Source organism: Lygodium microphyllum, chromosome 7, assembly GCF_053477565.2.
Source record: "Lygodium microphyllum isolate KBCC chromosome 7, Lygodium_microphyllum_v1.1.10, whole genome shotgun sequence".
NCBI classification, from domain to species: domain Eukaryota; kingdom Viridiplantae; phylum Streptophyta; class Polypodiopsida; order Schizaeales; family Lygodiaceae; genus Lygodium; species Lygodium microphyllum.
The window spans coordinates 100,495,688-100,520,550 of record NC_141141.1 but is presented as its reverse complement, the minus strand read 5'-3'; the positions used below and the strand labels follow the sequence as shown (position 1 = coordinate 100,520,550).

General features: G+C 39.4%; 1 protein-coding gene across 3 annotated transcripts; it reads left to right on the top strand.

Annotated features, from left to right (window-relative positions):
* Positions 1–766: 766 nt before the first annotated feature.
* Positions 767–4,809, top strand: LOC148033763 (uncharacterized). 3 transcript variants are annotated; one of them, XM_087681752.1, is made up of 4 exons: positions 767–2,448; positions 2,537–2,638; positions 2,901–3,100; positions 3,206–4,809. In XM_087681752.1, exon 1 carries the CDS (start codon positions 1,506–1,508, stop codon positions 2,316–2,318), a length of 813 nt encoding a protein of 270 aa, XP_087537878.1. In that variant the 5' UTR covers positions 767–1,505; the 3' UTR covers positions 2,319–2,448; positions 2,537–2,638; positions 2,901–3,100; positions 3,206–4,809. The 3 variants fall into 3 exon arrangements, with proteins under 3 accessions (XP_087537878.1, XP_087537876.1, XP_087537875.1); XM_087681750.1 differs by having other exon boundaries at positions 2,537–3,100; positions 3,209–4,808; XM_087681749.1 differs by having other exon boundaries at positions 2,537–3,100; positions 3,206–4,808.
* The last annotated feature ends 20,054 nt before the right edge of the window (positions 4,810–24,863 follow it).

Sequence of the window (24,863 nt, the reverse complement as noted above, 5' to 3'; positions counted from 1 at the left end):
CTCGAGTCTCTTCTACCGAAACAGAAGGGAGGGAGACGGGCCACAAGTTCTGATAAGATTCATAATATATGATGATATATGATGTCCTCGTGAGTCGTTGGTCTGATGTTTTAAGAGTTTGATAGATGCGCCGGGGTACGACGTTGTCAGTATTGCATTTTTATTCAGCCTTCAGAGTTCTCAGCCTTCCATATTCAAGCCCCACTGGCTTTCTTTCTCCTGAGTCCTGCCCGTTATAATAAACGAATTAAACAAATGATGAGGAATTTGTAAACACATTTTTGCGTAATAAAGTGCCTTGGAACTCGGATTCATCGTCTTGTCGAGTGGATTTTTATTGCCCGGTACCGGTAGCATCTACATGCATGTAGAAGCTGTACTAGTGCTACTGCTCAAAATTAGTGTAGGTATATAAATGTACGAGTAAATTTTATGTATCCATATCTATTGACTGCTCAACAGATAGTAGTACGATCGTCTCGGAAACGTTATATTTTCTGAATGTTAAATCATGATTTGGCTTGTGCTGCACTGCTGCAGTACTGGGTTGAGATCGTAATCAAGGTGCGTTATAACTTGTCAAGCACCCTGACGTGGCCGACACGGACAGAGAGAGAGAGAGAGGGCCCAGAGGGGGGGCGCCCCGGGGGGGAGGATTGGAGACGAAGAGAGAGAGAGTTCGATGGAACAGAAGAGACCAGAGAGAGAGTTTAAAAGGAGCTTTGCTTCCATGAATTCAGGGAGAGCGCTCGGCCTTTCAGTTTCGTTAGCTGCTTCAGCTTGTTGGCAGCGAATGATACGTACCCACGTATGAGCCCAGCATAGAAGTACTTCCCAGCTTAGAGCATCATCACATGTAGTACTGCAGCAAAGCGCGCACAGAGAGAGAGAGAGAGAGAGAGAGAGAGAGAGAGAGAGAGGCAGCAGGCCCCGGGAGGTCCGGGTTCCGGAAGGGGTCCATGTGGGAAGTTGGTCGAAGCCACGTGATTATGGACGCATAAGGGCGTCGCCTGTGCCGGCAACCGTCACGCCAATATAGTCATCAAAGCGGCTCTCTATAGTCTCGAGTCTTATTACACTCTCTCACCCCCCACCGTCTCACTACCGAGATCTTTCCCGATTCGTCTTTCCCACCCCTCCAAGAGGCCAGGGGCGACGCAAGATGGTCGGACCTGCCTCATGTGATCAGCTCGCTATCATCGCTAGCAACACACACCCACACACGCAGAGATAGCTATCAGAGCATATAAGGCGAGGCACAGTTGAAAGATGCGTAGGAGAGACCGACAATCGGAGATAAGGAGGGGGTGGTAGGTCAATTTTACTAGGCGTGCGAGCGAGAGGCTATAGGGCTTCTGTCCTGCCCTCTCTGGCCGGGTGTTCGGTGATTGGATCCCGTCGGAGGGTGTGCTCGGTGATTCCATTTCTCACTACTGGACTGCCTGTTGCGTGGTCAAGGGTGGAGTAGGGTGATGGGTTGATGAGAGAGTGAGGTGGTGGCGGCCATGGAAAGCAGCAGCAGCGGGGAGGCGAAAGAATTTGATCATGCCGCGGGAGGAGCGGACACTAGGATGGAGTCGGTGAAGAGTATGAGCGCCTGCAGGTATGGAGCTACAGGAGGAAGGCCAGGGGAAGAGGCGGCGGCGGCGAGGGGCGGAGGCGGGCGGCAGGAAGGGTCACTGAGGCTGTTCGGGGTGAAGCTGAAGCGGGAGGAGGAGCAACAGGTGGTCGAGGGAGGCGGGGGCGGAGGAGGAGGCGGGCGGCAGTACGAGTGCCAGTATTGCGGGCGGGAGTTCGGGAGCTCGCAGGCCCTGGGGGGTCACCAGAACGCCCACAAGCGCGAGCGCCAGGTGGCCAAACGGGAGCGCATGCAGGCCTCCCGGATGGCGGCGGCGGCTGCCGCCGCCCACGCTCGAGGGCCTCATCAGCATCATCATCACCATCATCTTCAGCAGCAGCATCTGCCACATCAGCAGCAGCAGCAGCAGCACCACCACGTGGCCTACCCCAGCCTCGCCGCCGGCCCTTCTACCGGCCGCCTCCTCGTGCCCCACTGCGCGGCCGCCCCCCTCCCCTCCCACCATCCCAGTCTGTACCTGCCCGCCTTCGCGCACCCCTCCGAGGTTTATGCCTGCCCAGGACCCCCGGCCGCCGCCGCTCACCTCTCCCTCTCCCCCTTCTCCTGCCCCCCACCCCAATATCCTCCCCCTCCCCCTCCGCCTCATCCTCATCATCGCCCCCGTCCATTCCCTGCTCCCGCCTCCATCGACAGCCAAGATAATCCCCATCCCTCCCTCGACCTCAGGTTGGGCCTGTGATTCCAGCTTAGGCCTCTGATTCACTCCCTCAGGCGGGCCCGCCAGCGGACTGCAAGACGTGGACGGCCCCTCCCACCAGCGTATTGCGAAACCGTCAACCCTCGCTTCTTCTTTCTACTTCAGGCCGAAGGTATTTCCATGCTTCTGTAAATTTTGGCAGTATTAACCCACCCCCCGCGGGCTTAGCTTCACTAGACCAGCATTTTGTATCTTTACAGAACAAGCAATCCAAGCTCACTCTACAAGAACTCCCAAGGATTATCCTCAGCTTCATCACGACCACCTTTCGCATCAAGACAACGTCTCGTGTCCTCTCGGAGGTTCTAACCTCCACCCCACAGGCTCATCGCCCTCCTTCCTTCAGTCTCATTTTACACAAAGAGGCTAAGGATAAGCACACCATAATCAATGGTCGTTTCCTCCCTTTCTTTCAAGATTATACACTCTTGAATCTAAAGGTTTTTGAGATACAATCATGGATCATTGGTCTTCAAAGAGAGGCAGCTAGATTGTCTTTGACATCTGCTCGGGTAAGCATCATGTCGTCTATAAGGCACTAAAGCTGGATGATATCATATGTAGGTATTTTGGAGATGACGCCTTGCATGAATGCCGGGAAAACAATTGTACAAGAGATAAAGATGGGATTTTGTTTCGAGCTCCACTATAGCCCATGAATCATGATGTATGACAAAGTTAAAGCCAACATGAGAGTTCTGATTTTGCCTTTCTGCCAGGCTCTACAAAATAACGAAGATCAATGGCCAACTTATCATGCTAAGGTGATAGCAACAAACATGGCATTTCAGGGAATCTCGTATAATTATTAACTATTTAAGGTAAGATACTTGACGCTGAACTGGCTACCCGGTTTCGTATCCTGCCAGCAGGTAAGCATCTTGATTGTTGGAGTTAAGAAGGGAGTTCTCGGAATGAATGAAAGGATTCCTTGCAAGCAAGATGCTTGTCAGGAAGACATAGCCACGGTTTCGCCCATCCTGCAGGACTCTTGGAGAGACGCTAATCGCTTGACCTCGTCTAGTTTGAAAGATTTGGATTGAGGGTAAACCAACTTGCTAGCATCATCATTAACTACTTACATGCTAGTTTGAAAGATTTGGATTGAGGGTAAACCAACTTGCTAGCATCATCGTTAACTACTTACATGCTAGTTTGAAAGATTTGGATTGAGGGTAAACCAACTTGCTAGCATCATCGTTAACTACTTACATGCTAGTTTGAACGATTTGGATATTTTGAGGAAACATTAATATGTTTTAGTAGATAAGGAAGAGGATTATAAACTTGGGGAAAACTTTCAATCGGGAAGTTTAACCTTGGTCATAGGCGAAGTCTAACTTTGGGCTAAAGGCGGGTGGTTATTTACATACAAAAGGGAGATGTGTTCTTGAAGAACTACTTAATGTTTAGGACTGGAGTTGGATATTGCTTTGCCCTTGCTAAGTTCTTCAAACGACTCTATTGTGCCACAATTATTAATGCCATTTCCCAACTTTAAAGGCTCCTTTGCCAGGTAAAAACTTTTCAAGTTTTTTAAATTTGTAGTAATGGTACTTTAAAGCCTTAGGACCAAACATACATTTTCATCTCTTTTCACTTGTGTATATGAAAGTCTGTTGGAGTATTGTCCAATATTTTGGACTAGTCATTAATTAGGTTGGCGGACACACCATATGCTTTGACCTCCTTTAGTGCTAGAGAGGTTATAAGGCTTACAGTGTCCAAAGCCCCAAGTGTTACAACAATTCTTGTTTTTGCAAATAGGATCTTGACATGCATTGTGGCCCATGGAGAATCCACCTCCTGAGATCTCCTCAACAGCTTAGCTCTCGCTTTGAGAGCTTTCTCCTATGTCTATCAATTGTAATCCTTCAACATATGCAAATCCTTCTTAAGTTTGACCATAGCTATAGTGGCCAAGTACTTGTTCTTTTTAGCTTTGGCCCATAAGAATATGTCCACTTTTCTTCTTCCAAGATAATAATGGTGAATAACATTTCTAGGTTACAAAAATAAATAGTCTCAAAAAAACATATGCCAATCCTCAAGTCTTCATAGCTATACGAGACAAATACTTGTGCTTTCTAGCTTTGGCCCGTAAGAATATGCCCACTTGAAAATCCCACATTTTTTGAAGTTCCTTCCAAGATAGTATGGTGAATAACAGTTCTACGTCAAGAAAATAAATAAAACTAGAAGTGGTGAATAACATTTTTAGGTTAGAAAAATAAATTATCTCAAAATCTTGAGCTTGATGAGGAATGACCATTTGGTGAATAGAATTTCTAGGTTAGTGAAATAAATAATCTCAGAATCTTGAGCTTTGACAGAAAAGTGGTGATTAAAAAATAAAATAAATAGTCTCAGAATCTTAAGCTTGATGTGGAACGGCCTTGTTGTTGAACTCTAGCAATTGAGCTTTTTCCTCATCTTTAGAAGAACTAGCTTGTTCAGAGTGACTCTTTGGTATCTATGTTTTATTAGGAAACTAACACCTTAAATGTAGTCCCTCTTAATCATGCTTCCTTTTGAACCTAGATTTAATAATCCTTTTTACTCACTTTATTCAATGAAGATGTATTGATATCGATTGTGAATATTGTTGCTATCTAGTACAACTCCAAAAATTTCTAGGCCTTTTGCAAGTTCTCTCTATTTGTTTTTAGGATAATCAACAAAGCCTTGATTGACTAATTTCCTATTTGTAACTTCCCCTTCTAACTCTCACTTGTTGGACAAGTATTTCGAGTAATAGAAAAATGGGTGCATGGCCAAAGCAAATAGGAGTGGGCTAAGAGGGGGGGACTTGCCTCGCACCTCTGTGACTTGTAATGGTTCCAAAAGAGCATTGTTGATTGAGATGAGAGCTTCAATGTTTGTACCTAGCACAAAGGGAAGATTAACCTGCTCGTAAAAAAAAACACATTTTTGCAAGGACTTATACTCATATACACCCAATTCACCTTATCGAAAACATGAAGGCAAAAGTAACCAACCTAGCATGTACTCGGCATGGAGGGAAAATTAACCACCCTATAAAAAAAACACATTTTTGCAAGGACTTTACTCATATACATCAAATTCACCTTACTGAAAGCAGTTTCCATGTTCAATTGGACAAACACAATCTTTTGCCCAAAGGCACTAGCATGCTCTATTTCTTCGATCACATTGGTATCTTATGCAAGATGGACATGCCCTTGAGAAATGTGTATTGGTACTTGTTTAAATGCCTTTGTAAGATAGGAGAGAGCTTGGCCTCTAGTGCTTTAGTAAATATTTTGTATACTAAGCCCATTACAGAAATGGGCCTTGAATGCCTTGGCTTAGTGCATTGATTTTGCTTAGGTAGTAGCGTGATTATGCTATTTTTCCATGGAGGTATTGATCCACATATCCAATATTGATTGACCAACAGTAGTACTGATGGAGGTAACGATACATCTCCAATAGTATTTGACCATGCTCCTTTTTTATGATGGAGGTAGTGATCCACATCTCTAGTACGGATTGACTAGCAAACATAATATTGGTGAATTTGGGAATTTCCCAAAAGTTTGGGACTCCAAGTCAAAACTTTGTTTTTATCATAAATCATACATTGTTGCTCCAAATTTTAGACTCAATAGCTCACTAGATGTGATTTTCAGAGTACATTCAATGATATATGATGGGTTTTGAGACACTTATGAAGATGTTATTTGGATTTGAGTTTTTCCAAAATTTGAAATACGGGAATTGAAATATCTCACTAGAGTCCATTTTCAATGCACTTTCAATGATAGGTTAGGAAGATGTTATTTAGGTCCCACTTTTTCAAATCTCAAAGATGGGAAATTAAAAGATTCCCAAATTCATGAAGATGGATTTAGTAGCAACACTTGGTCCTTCATTTAGGGGGGGTAGAGCAATATTCGATTTTTTTTTAAATAACGACTAGTAAGCTTGTGTTTTTAATACATTCTAGAGTTGACTAAGATTTGTACTAGTGCCTTACCCTCATCTCAATACATTTTACTACCACTCTACTAAATAATCAATTTTTTTTAGAGTGCTTTTTACCATTGTAAGAGTGCTCTAAAGCTTTATTCAACTACTATAAAAAGCATTGTAAGCTGATTTCTACATAACATGGTTGCTATCCACAAGGACATTGTGATTATTGGCAAGGCATTGATTATAGCAACAACACAAGTATCGACATCAACATTATCTCATACATCACTTAGGTTAATCATAATAGTGCTCACATAGTGGATTTGATCATTGCCTATTGTGTATACCAACCACCTAGGATGCAACACTTTTGTCAATTTGAGTTCATTAGACACCCCATTTAAAGAGGTGTAATTTTGGCATTACAAAGCATCTACTTGATCCAGAAGTTGAAAATAGCATCTAGAAGGTCAAGTCAATAGAAAACGATACTTGAAAATGAAACGAACATGAATTGATTATTTGAGTGATTAAGCTTAAGAAGCTTAGAATGACTAAAAGCTCGGGATTGGGGGGAGGGGCATATTTTTCACAACACACCCCCTCATTTCTCCGAAAATGGGATTTGATAATCGGCAAAGATGCAAGGAAAAACCTTGGCCATGATATGTTTTTTTTGCTTCAAATTAGTGCAAAAATTATTGAGAATGATGCACTCTATCAAAAGTTCAGTTTTTAGTCTTTCTCTAGTCTCTTTCTCTCGCGCCATAATCATTGTTCATACGGGTTGAGAGAATGAGGAGAAATGAGTGCTGAAACATGGTAAAATAGAAGCAATGGGCTAGCTTGTTACTGCTGCCCTCTTTGAGAGTGGAGTAGCAGGACATAGGCACTTTCAAAAGGACCAATTTCCCTTCCTGGAACTCGCCATGCAACTGGAAGACATATTCCATAAACAGAGTGGCCACTTGAGAGGCAGTGTATCGGGTCTTAGTGGGGATAAAGTGTGCAACTTTGGTGAGGCAATCAATTACCACATAGATACTGTTCCACCCTTTCTTGGTCGTGGGAAGGCCAGTGATGAAGTCCATTGTGATATGAGTCCATTTCCTTTTAGGGATAGGGAGGGGCTACAAGAGGCCAATGGGCGTGAGTGTAATCTCCTTGTGTTGCCATGGAACACATTTGGTCACAAAGTCCTTGATATCCCTCCATAAGCCTTTCCAATGAAAGCTCTTGGCAATCCTATCATATGTTTTGAAAACATCCAAGTGACTAGTAGTGGGGCAAGAATGCATCTCTTCCATGATCTTCTGCATGAAAGGGGAAGTGTGTGGGATGACAATCTTGCCATGGGACCAAATAAGGCCATGCTTGAGCTGATATTGAGAGTTTTTAGCCATGGTCCCATGGTGTAATTTCTAGAAGATGTGGCTGAAGTGATTATCTAACAAGTAAGCCTCTTGAAGCTCTTCAACCCAATCACTATGCAATTCTGAAATAGAAGATACTTTGCATGCTCACATCCGAGAGAGTGAATCGGCCACAATATTATCCTTGCCTCGAGTGTGAGAAATGTCAAAGTTATAGTTTTGTAAGGTTGCCACCCATCATCTTTGCTTAGGAGTCAAAGTGGACTGATTCAAGAAGTACTGGAGGACTCAGTGGTCACTTTTTACTTGGAAGCAGCTACCATACAAATAGTGGTGCCATTTCTTGATTGCATGGAGGATGGCCAATATCTCTTGGTCATATATATTCATTTGCATCTCCTTCTCATCAGGCTTGTGGCTCTCAAATGCAATCACCCCATGCTCTTGCAACAATACTACACCAATACCCCTGCCATTGGCATCACAGTGAAAGGTAAATAACTTAGAGAAGTTAGGGCAGACAAAGATGGGGGTAGAAGTAAGCACGTCCTTGAACTGCTTGAAGTTATGATCAGTAGTGGCATCCCAAAAGAACGGCTCCTTTTTTAATCGATCGGTCAAAGGTGCTGCAATGGTGGCATAATGCTTAATGAAGTGTCTATAGAATGAAGAGAGATCAAGGAAGCCATACAATGAAGTGGTGGTGGAAGGAGTGGGCTAGTCCCATGCACCCTCTTCGGGTTAGCTTGTATGCCATTTTTGCTCACAATGTATCCCAAGTATTTCACAAATGTCTGCATGAAGGTGCATTTTCTCTCCTTAGCAAAGAGTCGATACTCTCTCAATATGTCAAATACCCTTCTGACATGTGCCAAGTGCTCCTTTGATGACTTGCTGTAAATGACGATGTCATCAAAGAAAACAAGCACAAACTTGAACAGAAAGAGTTGAAGGATTTTGTTCATGAGGCTTTGAAATGTGGCGGGGGCGTTAGTCAATCCAAAAGGCATCATTAGAAAATGATGAAGTCCACGATCAGTCCTGAAGGCTGTTTTGATCTCATCTTCCTCCCTCATACGAATCTAATAGTAGCCAGAGAGCGCAAGCCAATCTTAGTGAAAAAGCATGCCCCTTTCAACTCATCCAGCAAGTCGTCAATTCGTGGGATGAGGTAGCGGTTCTTCACCGTGATTTTGTTCAAGTCTTTGTAGTCAATACACATGCGAAAAGAGCTGTCTTTCTTCTTGACTAATAGGATATGGGATGCATAGGGGGAAGAACTCGGTTCAATGAAACCCATCTCCAACAACTCCTTGACTTGCTTTGCAACCTCTTTATGCTCACACTTGGAGAGTATGTAAGGGGGCCTGTTTACTAGCTTGGAATGGGGCTCTAAATCAAGTGGGTGGTCCATTTGATGTTTAGGGGAAAGGGTTGTAGACATTTGAAATAGATCACTATACTCCTCAAGTAAGGCCTGCAAGGCTAAATCATTAGACACTACAGAGGAATGACCTGAATTGTCCTTATTTAGTTGCAAGACATATTTGTGAGCATTTCTTTAATTCCTGTTTGAGTTGATTTGTTGTAATGACGTGAAAATTAGCATGATCTTGAACTCCCTCTAGGCTAATGGGTTGTCCATGCATCATAAACTCCATGTAGAGCTGAGAGAAGTCCATATCAGTTTTTCCCAATTGTTTTAGCCAATCAAAACCCAAGACAACATCAATGGGACCCATATCTAGGGCAATTAGATCAACTAGTGCCTCATAATTTTCAACCAAGCATAAGGGGATTGCGGGGCATACATGTGTGCTGATTTCTTATTCTCCATTTGCTACTTGGACCTTCAAGGGGTGGTGTAATTCCATAGGGGTACATTTCAACCAATCAATGACTGATTTATTTAACAAAAGTGTGAGTACTACCACTGTCCACAAGGATAAAGACATGCTTTCCATGGATACTTCCTTGAATGTGTAGGGTGTTGGGGCTTCGGAAACTCATCCAAGCATCCAAGGAGATAAAGCAAAGGGAAGTGGTAGGTGGGTGGGATGCCAGATCAAGTATCCGTGATGGATCAACGCCCGAGTCAAAAGGAAACCCATCCTTTGGGTCATAGAACTGCTATGATCAACATTCTCAGCAAGCTCAGCCTGGTCGGTAGGTAGGTCATCCTCATAATTGTGCTAATCTTCCATGATATACATGCTATGAACCTTGACCTTAGCTGTCTTGTACGGGCACTTGGAGGCATGATCAACAGTGTACTTATCCCACATTTCAAGCATAGGCCTTTTTTCTTCCGTTCCTTCACAACATCTAGAGAAATGAAGCGTTGGCCGAGCTGGATCCATGGGAAGGTGATGTAGTGCACTATTTATTTTCAGCATACTTATTCTCAGGATTAGAGCCAAATGTTGTATCAAAAGTGCTCATTTTTCTTTTAGCATGGAAGGCTAGGTAAGTGGGTACTTTGGGGCTATTATTAGGCATAGAAGTGCCTCAGAAACCACCTCCATATGGGGCCGATCTTGAAGGGATGCGGGGCTGTCCAGAACCTTGTTGAAAATGTTCATTCTTACGGTACTTTCTTACGTATCTCTCAACTAGTTCAATCGCATGAAACAGTGTGGTAGGTTTTTGGGCCATGACATTTGCTGATAGACTCGGTTCCAACCCATAGATATACTTGTGAAATTTAGCATCATCGCTAATGCTCTCCACATACATGGTCAAGTTCATGAATTGATTTGTGTACTCATGTATAGTGAGGTTACGTTGGTCAAGAGTATACCATCGTCTGGCCAACTGCTCTTTTTCCACAGGAGACGCAAACACTTGGACCATATGCATTTTATAATCTTCCCAGTCAGTGAATTGATGATTCTCTCAATTGATATAGCACCACCATGTGTGGGCAAATCCTTCCAAGTGGAGACAAGCAAAAAGTATTTTCTGATAATCTGTGCGGAGGTAGATATTGAAGTAGGACTCCAACTTGGATGTCCATTCCTCCAAGTCAGATGGTGAGGGAGATTGCCCATTGTACTTTGTTAGGTTGATCTTGTCATGCAGATCATGAGGGCCATGTTGCCCATACATCCCATGGTAGCCATACATACCTTGCTGTCCATACATTCCATGTGGTGCATTTATCCCATGCTGTCCTTTACAGCCAGGTTGCCCATGATTGCCATGTTGGCCATTGGTACCATATTGTCCATGCTAGGGTTAATTCATATAGGGGACATGGGGGCTCCTAGGGAGAGGGTGAATTTCTACCAAGGGTGGGAGAGAGCCTCAGTGGGGTGTTGGCTACATGGTTAATGGGGGAGTTCAACAAGGGCTCATCATGTGCATGAGAGAGTTCACCAATCTCGTAGGTGGGGAATTCCCTTAGCACAAAGTATGCCCTGTGGACCATGCAATGGCTCCTGATGTAGTGGATGTTTAGATTTATGCCTAGAGTCATTGACCTTCTCTTGGGATGAAGTGGTAGCTAATTGAGCAACAAGAGTAGTGAGTTGCTCCAAGGTCTGTCAACTCCTTGAGTTTGAGAGGGCCATGTGCTCGATCTCTTCATTGAACTTAGATATCATTTGGTGGTGGTTGGTGACCATGTCATTATGCCATTCCATGTTATGAAGCTCATGCTGACATAGGGTGTGTATGGGTTCGTGCATTAGGAAAAAAATGAACTCACAAATGGGCATTTTAGTCCCTCCTCTCTCCTCCTTAAAACAAGGAAAAGAGGAGAGAAGAATAGTAAAATAATCCTCTTTTCTCTCCACTTTTGCGATCTTGTTTTTTCTTTTTTATATTATCTACAAAGATATACTCAAATTCCTTCTCTCTCCTCATTCAAGAAGTCTTTTTTAACCAAAATTTATATTAAAAAAGGAGTTAGTTATGGGAGTGTGGTGCTTCGTTTTCAATGCAAAATGATTAGTAGATACGAGGTTATTGATTTTTTAATCAAGAACAAGAAAAACGAAATTTTGGAAGTTCCTTGTAAGATATTTTGGGGATTTTTTATATTCTAGCTTTTGGTTAAAAAACAAACCAACTAGTCAAATTTCGTGTTTTTTGAAAATATTTTTGGAGGTAAAATATAAATGTCTAAAATATGAAAATGCTTGGATATCCCTACTCTCTGAGCTATTTTTCCCCATATCTATACTCTCTCATGGCTCTATTGTGACCTCTTCTATGTGTCTATGCAAGCTTCATTAATACAGTGAATTACTTACACACTCCTTTTCCTTGGCACCTTTGTGTGCCTCTCTGTGCATCTCCCCTCTATCTCTTGGGACAACCAAGTAGCTCCCCATTTCTATTAATAGTAAAATGAATATAGGAAAGAAGGAGTTGCATATTGAGATAGAGATTGAATATATCCCATTATTCAAAAGAACCCAACATACCAATGTCAACCCTCATGTTCTGCAAAGTTTAAGGCAAATGGGATTGAAACATGTGGACTTGTGGGTTGATGGGGGAATTTACCCAATTAACCACTTAAATAATAGGCCTCTAACTTTCTCAAGAATCACAAATTTGCTGAAGTATGTGCGCGAGGGTGAAAATGGGTTGCTTGGTTACATTAGGCGGCTCAATGATCGGGAGTTCAAAGTATTTACAACTTGCCAAGCAACCATAAAAATTTTCATGATGTGATCACTGCACATCAACTTCATATACAATAACTCATAGTACACGTGGTACAGTTGAATGACACTATAGTTCAACAAAACAATCAAATTATTTTAATGCAAGACACTATCCATGACATTGGTATCTCATATGAGGAGGCAAAGGCACAATTGAACGATCAGAGAAAGATAAAATGCAAGCTAACACAGGAACACAAATGAAAGAAGAAGCCAATCAATGAGTTAATTGTGAATATCAGCTAGTGGAAGCGAGGTATCAAAGTATGTAAGATAGGTCAGAATGAGAACCTAGGTGAGGGTCAGGTTGGATCATGTATTAGTAGATTGTTGAAGGCAAGTACATTGGAAAAAACTTTGAGCAATACTAAGTTTAAGGTTGTGAAGGGAAAGGTGATTTAGTGCATCTTAAAAGATGTGTCAAATGAATTCTCAGCTGTGGATGTGTTAAATACGCGGATCTAGAGCATGGTAGGAGCTATGGAGGATGGAAGATGAAGACAAGAATCATGTTGACATAGACAAGGAGAGACCAACTGTTACACAAGTGAATTAGGTTCCAAGATGGAAGCTTGGACTCATAAAGACAATCTTGTGTAATGGACTAATAAAGACAAGACACTTAACTGAAAATACAAAGCATCATGACATTGTATTCATTCTATATGAATAAGTGGTAGTCAAGTACAATGCTTTATAGTTGCTGGATAGGTAGTAGTTTCCCTTTTTGTGTCTATGGGATTCATTCTGCCTGCACGTCCTAAGCCCAGAACTGCCTCATACAAAGAGGCTACATTAGGTGTGATTGCTAATATCTCAACAAGATGCACAATCCATTTGTGACAGGGCCAGTATTAGCACATTGACTTACTCAAAGATATTCAAAGGTGTGAAGGCTGGGTTTGGTCATGTGCTAAAGAGAAATAGAATGGTGCCTATTCTTGAACCTTCAAAGTTAATAGAGGCTGGACGACAACTTAATACAAAGGTTTTGGAGCTGATAGGAGATCCCATGCATGTTCAATGCTTGGAAACACTAAAGATTGGGACAAAAAAATCATATAAGGTGAAGTTCACCGAACTCAACAATTACTATTTAGATTTGTACAAGGTGTAGTGCGCAATGGTAATGTAGTACAATATGTCTATTGAGAAATGTAATGGTAAATTGAAATTTGTTATAAAATTGGATTAAAGTGAGATCGTCAAAGGAGTAAAACTTGAAAGAGTTAGTGTAACTTTGATGAATAGAGCTTCACAATTCGACAAGAACAACCCAGGGAACTTTAGTATTCAATCTGAGCCCCATGTGTGGTGGTTCACTGCATTTGAAGTTTCTAAGGAAACATTTGAGGTGCTGCAGTTGTTCTTTATGTACACAAGCATTCTAAGCATCATCAATTATTAGAAACATGGTGATATGCTCTCGGTTGAAGGGTATGGTCAATACTTGGTTGAATGGCATATTGCAGGAGACTTGAAAACTTTAAAATGCATGTATGGAATATCCAATGGTGCAAATACAAAGAATCCATGCCTATATTGCTTGATAGAGAGGGTGGAAGGAAAGGATGGAAAGAAGAACTGACAAAGGGTAACAAGTGCTGTATCAACGTGCAATAGGGAAGATCCCACTTAGAAGCCCATCTTCAACATTCCATAAGATCGTATTCACATTTTTTCATTACATGCTTTTGTTAGAATCATGGAGAGACTTGTATATGAATACATTTGCTTTACTTATAGGATGCAACCAGAAAAAAAAGCCATTGCAACGTGTAAGAATGTGGAGTGAGTGCTATCAGAAATTGGGCTACACAAGCATCAAGTGACGATTGAAAAAGATGCGAAGAGATTAGAAAATCTGGTAACTTTCCAAAAAAGACTTGCTTTGGAGGAGCAAAGGCTAGGAAGTTTCTCTCAGTACCCATCAATGAGGAAGGGAATGTCATGGTTCGTAGGCTACATGACTACGATGAGTCTAAAAGGTTACATTCTGCAGTTCCTGATCGAAGTAATGGAGGAAAAACAAGGTTGGCCAAAGCTAACGTTTGGATAAGTCTTAACAAATTGGCTCCCTTACCTCGCAAAATGGTGTTTAACAATAAAGATAAGCAAGAATTTATCGATGTTATGCATAACTTCTATGAAAATATGGTGGAAGCATGGAAAAAATGCTCTATCACATATTACATGGTGTGTACTAAGTTAATATTTTAAAATTATATGAATTTTATAAACTATTGAGCATAGTTTTACTCATGTGTGATATGTGTCTTTGTAGCATATCCTTGAGGCACATGGGCCATACTTTGCAGAAAAGGGAAGCATCAGAGTTTGGTCCACACAAGGGATGGAATTTTGACATTGGATAGCGCATGGTGCATACCAAAGAAAAATCGATCATGATGGAGGCGTGAATGGTAGCAATCCAATGATCCCATTGCTATCTTGGTGGTATAGGATCATAGTAACGGATGAAGCTAAACTCTCGCAAAAGAGAGAAAATGAAAGTGCTTCTAGGTCACTGTTACTTAATCGATCACCACCCATAAAGTCAATTTTCAACTTAAATTTTTTTTTAAATGGTTCTATCTGCCTTTGTAAGACTTGCTAGGCCATTAGGCAGCTGACGAGCACTCTTTGTCCAATGCCCTATCCTTTCCAAGGCCACTCCTTGAACTCCCTTGGTAAGATAACCATCATGTCTCTAGTCGTGGCAGTTGACGTGTACCCTTTGTCTAATGCCTTGGTTGCTTTGGGGTGGGATGACTTAGGATAAACATTGCACATCTTCCCTTTCAACTCATGCTTTACAGTTTTTTAGCATCTTTAAACAGTCCCATAACATGCTTAATTAATGAAAAACACAAAATTGGCACATGGTTCGAGAGAGTTTCAGTGGTCCCCCAGCAGCTTGTAGGAGAGAGAGAGAGAGAGAGAGAGAGAGAGAGAGAGAGAGAGAGAGAGAGAAGGAGGGTTGAGGCAAAAAGTAAATGGGATTTTTGCCCTCTTCCAACTCCTGGAACTCTAAACTTGGCTTGGAAACCCTAAAATTAGGATGAAAAGAACTTTGATGACTCGCTATTTTAACCATTTTACCTCTAGATATGTCTGAGTCTCTAGCCCTAACTTCTGCTTGCTCTAAAAAGCTGAGATTAACTATAGTCCTTCATGCTGTACCTGTACCTATAAGCTGATAGTAACTAGGATTTTTGGGATTTAAAAAGGGAAAAAAGGGGCAAGAAGAAAAGGACCAAAGACTAAAGCTCTAATACCACTTGTAATGAATGAAGCCGAGAGGAGAGAGGAGAGGAGCTAAAGAGAGAGAAAGAGAGCAAGAAGAAGAGGAAATAAGACTAGAAGAGGAGAGAGACAGACATCAAAGAGGGGAGAAGGGAGAAGGAAGCCATGGAAGCTGAAGATGAAGGTGAAGAGTATGTTCTTGACAATAACGGGTTGCCCAAATCTGGGACTCTTACCCCTTATATATCCCAGTCAGTGTGACTGGGTGTCTAATCCCTAGTTTTTATGTATCTCACTTGTTACAAGTAGGGCATGGGGTTTTACCTCAGTTTACACTCACTTTTGTGTTAAAGCGGCCGAGTAAGGGTAGGTTCTATGTAAAATGACACATAAAATATAAAAATCAATATATGCAAGGTATAGACATAAAGTGAATGCTAACATTTTACATCTTTGCAATGAAGAAACAAATGTTTGTGCATCGTAGTAAGGGAGTTAGAATTTTAGTGAATATCTAAAGAAGTAGAAGCACAGATTAGCACGATTCCATCTTTTCAATGCCACACTATGCTAGAATAAATCATAAAAAGAATGGTTTCACATATCACATAGTTGTTTTTTTAAATTTTGAGTTAGAATTGTTTGAGCACCATGTAGTATGACAAGTTACATATGCACATATGCATGCTATCAAAATAAACCTCATGGATGTATAACAATTTCTTGAAAAACCCATTGACCTACATGGAGTGAAAGAGGATCCCTAGTGGTAGGTCAGTGTATTTATTTCTTGGGAGAAATTATGTGAGGTTATAAACAATTCCTTAGAATGATAAATATCAAGAGAGGAGCATGTTACAATGTTCTATATGTTTCAGACGTACATCTTGGGGCCAATCCCTAGGGTGTAGGGGAGCCATAGGGGCCATAGTAGTTGGATGGGGGATGCCCTTTATGTGTGTGATTCAAGGTGAGATAGTGACCTACATATGGGAGACTCCTTTTCTTGAAGTTGGAAAGGATAGTTAGTTGGACTACAATTCAAAATTATATCTACAAATGTGATAATTAGAAAAATTATTTATAGTATCCTGATGCTCTTGACCATGAGGTCATGCTGGGTTGTTTGGTGTATTTTGAAGCACTGACTAGAGCCGTTAGAGCTAGTGTTAGGCTAGTTTTAGGTCCTGACAAGATGCAAATTGATAGTCACTATTGGGATTGAGAGCATCCCATTTCTCTTCTATGTTCTTCTAGACTTTGAGGAGAGCGGTACTAATATTCTTTTGGGATGAAAATTCAAGTTCTTAACTAATTGCAATGTCAACTATGTTGGTAAATGCATCCATCTACAATTAGCAAGTGTATGAGTATTTATAACCTTTAGCTCTAAAGAGGTGCAATCTGAGCCTACTGAGATTACCTCTACATCTCAGTCTAACCAAGAATTTAAAACCACAATGCTCTTGATCCAACTCTTAAACTATCAAGCCCACAAGGAGTCACATGTTAGCTCCACCATCAATGAAAGTGCAAATCTAAAACATTATCAGCTAACTTTTTGCATTGCATGCAAGGAAAACATAAGCAATAACATGCTTGTTAATAACACCAGCACTCTAGTAACCCATACATGATGGTCGGATGGGTTTCAAATCCCTTACAGAAGTGCAAGGGTATTATGAAGACTACCAAAAATTTTAGCTACTCCCAAAATTACCCAATTTACATACATGGTCACTACCCATACACAAACTACTACAATAGCTCTAACAACATTACCCAATCTACATACATGGTCACTACCCATACACAAACTACTACAATAGCTCTAACAACATACCATAAACCAAACAAAACAATTTCTTGCACTAGGTCTACTAATTAGCCGCCCACAGAGCCTTCATCATGAAGCACTCCTATCCCTAGGAAAAAAGTTCATATATGCCTTGTACCCTATTGTTCACCTCATCTTCACCTACAAATTCCCTAGTTAGCTCAACATCTCAATCCTACCTTATGATATATTTCGTTGTCATGTGTTGATAAATTGGGGGCTCATTGTTTTCAACATGATTTCATGTTTTGTCTATTATACAATATCATTGTTCATTCTACAAGAAAACATATATTTTATTGCTTTCCCTTCATGTTGTGAAAATGTGTAAAGAAAAATGGAAATGAATTCTACATTACTTGATGAGAGCAGTGTGCATCAAGTCATATGTTCCAAAATTATATTTCTACTTTATATAACCAAAAGTGACCATCCAAAAGTTGTAGAGAGGAGTTGGGTGGAGAATTGAACATTGATGGAATAGCATGGATTCCTACCAATGATACTCCCAATGGAACTGTGACCAATATAGACAACAAGCTCATCATCTCTAGTTTTTTAGTTGCACTGGAGGAACTAGCAATTCCCACCATAGTCTAGGCTAGATCTAGACAAATAGACTCCCAATACATGGCTATCATGCAATCATTGTCTAGTAATGGTGCAATTCCCAAAGTTCCATGAGGAATTCCTCCCACTAAACTACCAAATGTGGAGCCTAAAGTTCCTTCCTCTATCCCATTGCATGTCGCCCCTACCAAGGAAGAGGTGCACCCCTCACAAGGCATGCTCTTTGGATCATTGCATGCAAAAATCATGAAGAATTGTGGTCGGTGGTGGACGTATTGACATCCCCTCCTCTAAATCTTTAAGGGCAAGCTATGTGGCCATTCTTTCCAACCCCATCTACATCCTTGATAATTTGTGGAAAAAAGGACTTGATGAACCCCACCTAAAGCAACCCATGTATGCCCTTCCTAAAGATTTTTACATTGGACTATGGGCTACTCTAGCATAGCTCTCTAGCCTCTAGAATGGTGGAAGTCTTCAAGGAGCTCCTAGCCTAGATGCTCCAAGAACTGGCAATAGCCATGGTGAAGGAGCTTATGGCTCAATGAGTCAAGGAAAGAGAAAAGAAGAATGCTATGAAAATGTTGAAGGTCATAAGCAAAGATGAGGAAATGATTGCCTATTGGCTCCATCAAGAAATCAACAAGCAAACGTCATCAATCATGGAAGCCAATCAACCTAAGAAATCTCTTGTCAAATAAACAAGAGGAAAAGCAAACAGAAAAGGTATTGTTGTTCAACACCAATAGTATGGACCAATGGAAACCTCTCTTTGTTGAGACCTTTTTTCTAATCAAGCTCTCATAGGTTTGTGTCATGATCTCCCATTGATTTCATAAGCAATCGGATCAAATTTAATTGGAAATCCTCGGGGGGCGGGGGGGGGGGGGGGGGGGGGGGGGGGAATTCCTCATAGCCCAATTTCTACGAAACAATTATTTCTAACTTTTGTTTGATGTTGAAAACCTTGTGCTCAAAGTTATGAGCTATGGCCCAATGGATGATTAGGAACTCACCCCTGTCCCTCTTCAAGTAGGTGCTTGAATGGCTGAAAACCTACAAAAGTCCACATTTAGGTAGAGTTTCATGACCTTCCTATGTACCTTCATCCCTTCCTTAAACAAATTGCTTCACCTTTGGGTAGAGCCCTAAGATAAAATACAATTAGTTATGTGAATCCCCATTAGTACTTGCAAATCTTGGTTGATCTTGATCTAGCTTAGGAGCTTCCTAACATCTTAGAAATCTATGACGAGCTTGGTCAACTTGTGGTTTATACAAATCTTCCCAATTTTGGTTTGAAATGTTGTAAGCAAGGACATTTCATTAGGGATTATTCAGAACTTAGACCCCTAGAGCGCCCCAAGTAGAATACAAATCAAGAGACAAATGATTATGGGTTTCAAATAGTCAATAACAAGACAAACAATAGTATAAATAAAAAACAATAAAATACCAAACAACACAAATGAAAACCTCAGAACAAATTTTCCCCTTTGCTCATAGAGCTTGCAAACCTTGATTCCTTTGGCTCCTAAGAACCCATAGTGGAAAAATTTTCTAAAGAAAAAGAGAATGAAGCTCCCCCATAGAACAAAGCCTCGTAGCTATCAATTAATGATGATGATGAAGAATTTGTTGATAGTTTCCAATTCGTCAAAGGCTTGAAATCTAACTCAAAAGGGAATTTACTAACTATGATTCAAACACTTATCCCAAAGACGTTGAAATGTCTCAGGAGGATGATAGGGTTTGGAAAAAAAAAATTTAAGATGCATAAACTTAAAAAAGATAACTATATTTTGAGAAATTTGAAGATGACTTATTTGCTTCTTCCAAACAATTTTGAAGGATTTTTTCCAAGGTGAAAAAGTTCTAGGTTAAAGAAAACTTACATTTTCTCAAATCCTATGGATGAGGAATCCCTCCTCCCCAAATACCATGACAAATCAAAAATGTCTCAGGCTAGTAATAATAATTCAACTTCTAAAAGAAGCTACTCCAGAATAGGTGCTACATCTCCTCATGCTCAATCAAGGGTGACAGCCTCCTCAAAGGGAAAGCAATCTAAAAAGTAAGTTATGTTTAAAGCATTATATATTATTTCTTTTAATACTAAGGGTCTCATCAACCCTATTGGAGCTAGAACCATCAAAACATGGTTGAACCGAAATTCCAACTCTCTTGACTTTTTATGGTTACAAGAAGTTAAAGCAAATGGTTGTGAGCTCGAGGGGTGCACTTATAAGAAATCATCTATATTATGTGTGTTCAAAGGGTATTAAGAAATACCCTTTCTTTACATGCTATAAGGCCATAAAAATCAACCCCTTTCACTTTACTAAACTTAATAGATTTTTTATAAATTGTGTTAAAAAACCCCCTTTTGTAAATATAGTCATGTAAATTTTACTAAATAAAATACCATTTCTTTTGAACTTACATGTTATCGTACATATTCTATAAGGGTGCACCCCTTAGGGTTGTGAGTTAGAAAGGAATTTGAAAAGTATTTCTTTCGAATACTCTTGGGATTTCACTAGCCATGTAGGTCATAGTGGTGGTATTGCTGTACGAGCTCATTCGAAGTGGATAAAATATTATTAATCAAGTCTAACGCCAATAATCAACATGTAGCTCTAAAATTTAAAACAAATAAGGAGTTTGCAGTAGTATTTATATATGCTAATTGCTCTTTTACTCAAAGACCACAAATTTTGGACTCATTAAGATACGTTAATTGTCCTATCATCCTTCTCGGTGATTTCAATATGGTAGTACATTTTAACAATCACTATCTAGGAAAAGGACAACTAATCTTAGGTAGAGAGAAAGAAACTTAGGCTAATCTAAAATATACCCAGATCTTGGTGGAAGTAGATAGTGAGAAACTCTTTATGTGGAGCAAAAAAAAAAAGGGGGGAATATGAAGAAAGTTAGACTTGACCAAGCGTACATCTCTGTAGGATTCCTATTGAGCTTCGTCAATGTTAACACCAAAAGCCATAAGGAAATTTCTTTGTTCCAAATCACTAGCCAATCCAACTCACCCTATCAAATCCAGCCAATATAATTAGATCAAGTTGGTTCCATGCCGATCGGCCTTCTCTCTCTTCTCCCTTACATAGCAAGTAGTGAAGCAAACTCAATAACTTTTTTGAGATGTAAAAAAACAATCTATAGCCCACAAAAAGAACTCAAGGGCTCAAAAGTATGCCAAATGTGAGCTCTTAGAAGCTCAAATTGAGTAGGGACTCTTGGACAAATAGAAAAAGTTCATGTTGATTCGGATAGAGCTTAGGAAAAATGAAGAATTGGAGGAGCATATGACAATTCTATTCACTAACATACCTTGAATGCCATGTGAATGTCATATGAAGGGTGGATGTCCTAGTTGTAACTCCTTGTATGCATGTTTTTGGGTCTACCTTTGATGTAAATTTAAAATCCTTTAAGATGGCACTGTATGAGGGTTGTAGAGGCCGTAATGTGAATGTTTGTCTCTGTCTTCTAAAATTTTGATGCTCTTTACTATGGTTTCTTCATTAAGAAAACATATGATTAGTAATATTCAAGTCAGTGGTTGTTCTTGGTAATTTATGATGCGATCTAAAATCTTGTACTAGTTTTCTCAAAATTGAATGTCATTTTCTATCATTTTTATTCAAGAAGAATGTAGACTACAATGTTTTTTAGGACAACATTTTCCTTCTATTGTCTACAATGTAACCTATTTTTTGTGCTATTTTCTTGAAGAATATTTTTTACTATTTTCTATCATATTCTAGATTAAGAATTTATGTGCTAAATTATGAGTATTCAAGGAAGATTTTTGTGTTGGCCGTTATTCTTGTTTTGCTGTGGTAGAATAGGCCAATACACTTTGGCGATCTTGCTTGTTCATGTTGCATTGCACTCATGATTTAGGCACCAGGCCTCGAAGAAAGAAATTTGTAGGAGCAACACGTGAAATCACAATATTGTAATATTTGAAGATGTGGTGTAGCAGATGATTCAGATCTATTCAAATAATATTTTAGTCATGTATATAAGGTAGATCATTCAAGTTTCATCTTCCTTCTTGAAGTTCTTGCTATAAGTTCTATTCTGATGCTCTAATTTCAAGATTCATGCAATGGAAATAACACAGTGTTGTAATGGTTTAGTCAGTAGTCTGAATATCTCAATCTATTTAAGATTTCTCAATTTTGAGAGTTTCAAGATGTAGACCTAATTTCAAGTCTTCACGTCTCTTCTTCAAAATTGAAATATCAGTGGAAGAAGATACAAGAGCAACAAAAGAAGGTGCATTCTATTGTGAGAGGAAATTAGAGGCGATGTGAGAAATGCGATCTTTTTCTAGTTAGGCATTATGATTCATTTAAATATATGATAAAGAATGGTCAGATGTTATTCATAATGCTTTTTGTTGTTTTCTTAACTATGAGAATATCATGGCTACTGGCCAAAATGCAGGGTATTAGGTTATCCCTTCTTTAAAATGTCTTGCATTTGTCTATTTTAGATCAAATAGAGATTCAATCAGTTTCAAGGTAAACATGCACTCAAGTAGATTCTTGCAACTCAGGCAGTAGAATCTATTAGAAAAATTTCTATAGTTCAAGTAGTTTTTTGCAATTCAGGCAGATTCATGTAATTCAGATGTTTAGGAGATCGTGGAAAAGAATATGAAGAAGAATCACTAGAAAAGTTCTACCAATAAAGAATGAGATCACAAGAAACTTCAAGAAAATGCAATAATGAGAAATGGATTGGCAAGAAATACTTTTGAGACTAAGGCGATGAATAAGAAGATGTAAAACAAGATAAGATAAACAATAGCTTTATTGAAATAAACCCTGAGGGAATAATTTAAAGTGCAAAAGTATCAAGGATTTGTAGAGATGATAGGAATAGCCTAAATTGTAGTAGTTTCAGGTATAACTTGAAGTGCACAAGCATCAAAAGCTATAGAAATGGTAGGAGCACGGGGGATTCACTAGTAGTAATAAGGAGACGTCACATGTGTGCATGAAATATATGAAAATACCCCTTATCTACCCCCTATTTATGGGACCTTACCTTATAAGATATACCTTCATTCCCTTAAATAACCCCCCTCCCTTATACTCACGTGGTCCCATACGGTAAACCCTAGTGGACCCCCCGGGGGTAGGAGTAACCTAAATTATTGAAGATCTATTAGAGATGACCTGATAAGCATTAGGAGAGTTTTGAGGTCTTAAAAATACCCTGTAAGCAATCCTAGAGAGAGAAAATATTTTAGAAAATAAAATCATTTTTATATTTTTAAAAAATATTTTGACAAGTAAATATATAAAAAATTATTAATAAGTCTTTGTCGTGATATTTTTATGGTCACATCAAACCTAGAAATCTAGACCGCCATAAAGGTGACAAAGATTGTCATAATGAAGATCTTACTTACCCTCATTAAAGTGAAAACTAATATTCAATTTAAATTTTATTCGATGTTTGATTACTTCTCTCCATTCTCACTCTCTTCTTTATTTCCCATCCTTACTAGTTTCTTCTTCATTTTCCTTCTTGTTTCTAATTCGCATAATTTTTCAATCCAGTATTCTAATCACATTGTTAGCTATGGATTGGTCATCCAATGATCTTTTTAGCTCTAGTAAAAGACCTCTCTATCATCTTCATATTGAGTTGGATAGTAAGTGTGAACTAATAAGGAAGAGAACAAATTTCATTACAATTACAGAGTCTATGAAATATATACTTAGGTTTGAAGGAGAGAAGAATATTGATCTTTTGTTAGATGGTAAGCTATATCCCAAAGATTCTAGCAAAAATAATACTTAGCCTTTCTATAATAGCTCTTTATTAATGAGGTTCATTGGTGATGGTTACAATGGGTTTCTAGGTTATACACTTGGTTGTAGAAAAGGATGTCCTTAGATTGAAGAACCATCTTTTATCAAAACATAACAATGAGTTGTTGTAAAAGCTAGAGGGTTGTCAACATAGGATTCATTCGTTGGAGAAATGTATCAAATCTTATCAACAAAAGCAAACTATTTTAGACCTTGGAAATCAACAAAAGGCTCTTAAAAATATTGAGATTCTTAGATGAGGAGGAGGTTGTTATAGTAAAAGAATCGAAGCAGTAAGATATATATTTTTTCACTTTTAAAATATTAAATATGATTTTATTTTTAATTAATTATATTGATTTGTGATGTTGATTTTGTTTAGGTCTCTTCTTCAACCAAATGCAAGTGAAAGAGATTCTTCAAAAGCATCTCAATTTTATCATCATCTTCTTCCTTCAGTAGTTTCAAAAGTTATTTTGGAGAAGAAGAAATTTAAAAAGGCAAAGAAACAATGCTTGGAGGAGTCATTTATAAAGGATCATTCTTTGGATATTGAATTAGTGCAAAAGACTCTAGATAGTATTGGCATTAGTCGAGATGCTTATATACAACTTTTTCAGCTTTTACAATCAAATATGAAGCAATGACAAGTACATAATTGCACACTTCAAAGGCCATCTGTGGTTAGAACTATTAGATAATAGAGAGTCAATAACAAAGTGAGAGAGATTTTAGGTGAGCTTTTTCATATCAAGACTAGCTTCAAGGGCAAGAAAAAGAAAGTTGTATTCAATGAATTTAATAATATTTTCCTTGACTTGCTCACTCTATAATGTTTAGTGATAAAATTCTATGACTTGTCTCACTAGAAGAGGCATAAGGAGTGGCTAGATATGTGGTTAAACTTGATGAAAGTGAAACTTTGAAATACACAAAAGTAGAGAGAGTCTCTATTACCTTGATGAATAGAGCACTTTCATCAAATCACTGCAATCACTCAATGTCATTTAGTGTTCAATCGGAACACAACA

Coding starts and splice junctions, on each gene's coding strand:
- LOC148033763 (XM_087681752.1), top strand. CDS start 1,506: ATGGAAAGCAGCAGCAGCGGGGAGGCGAAAGAATTTGATCATGCCGCG.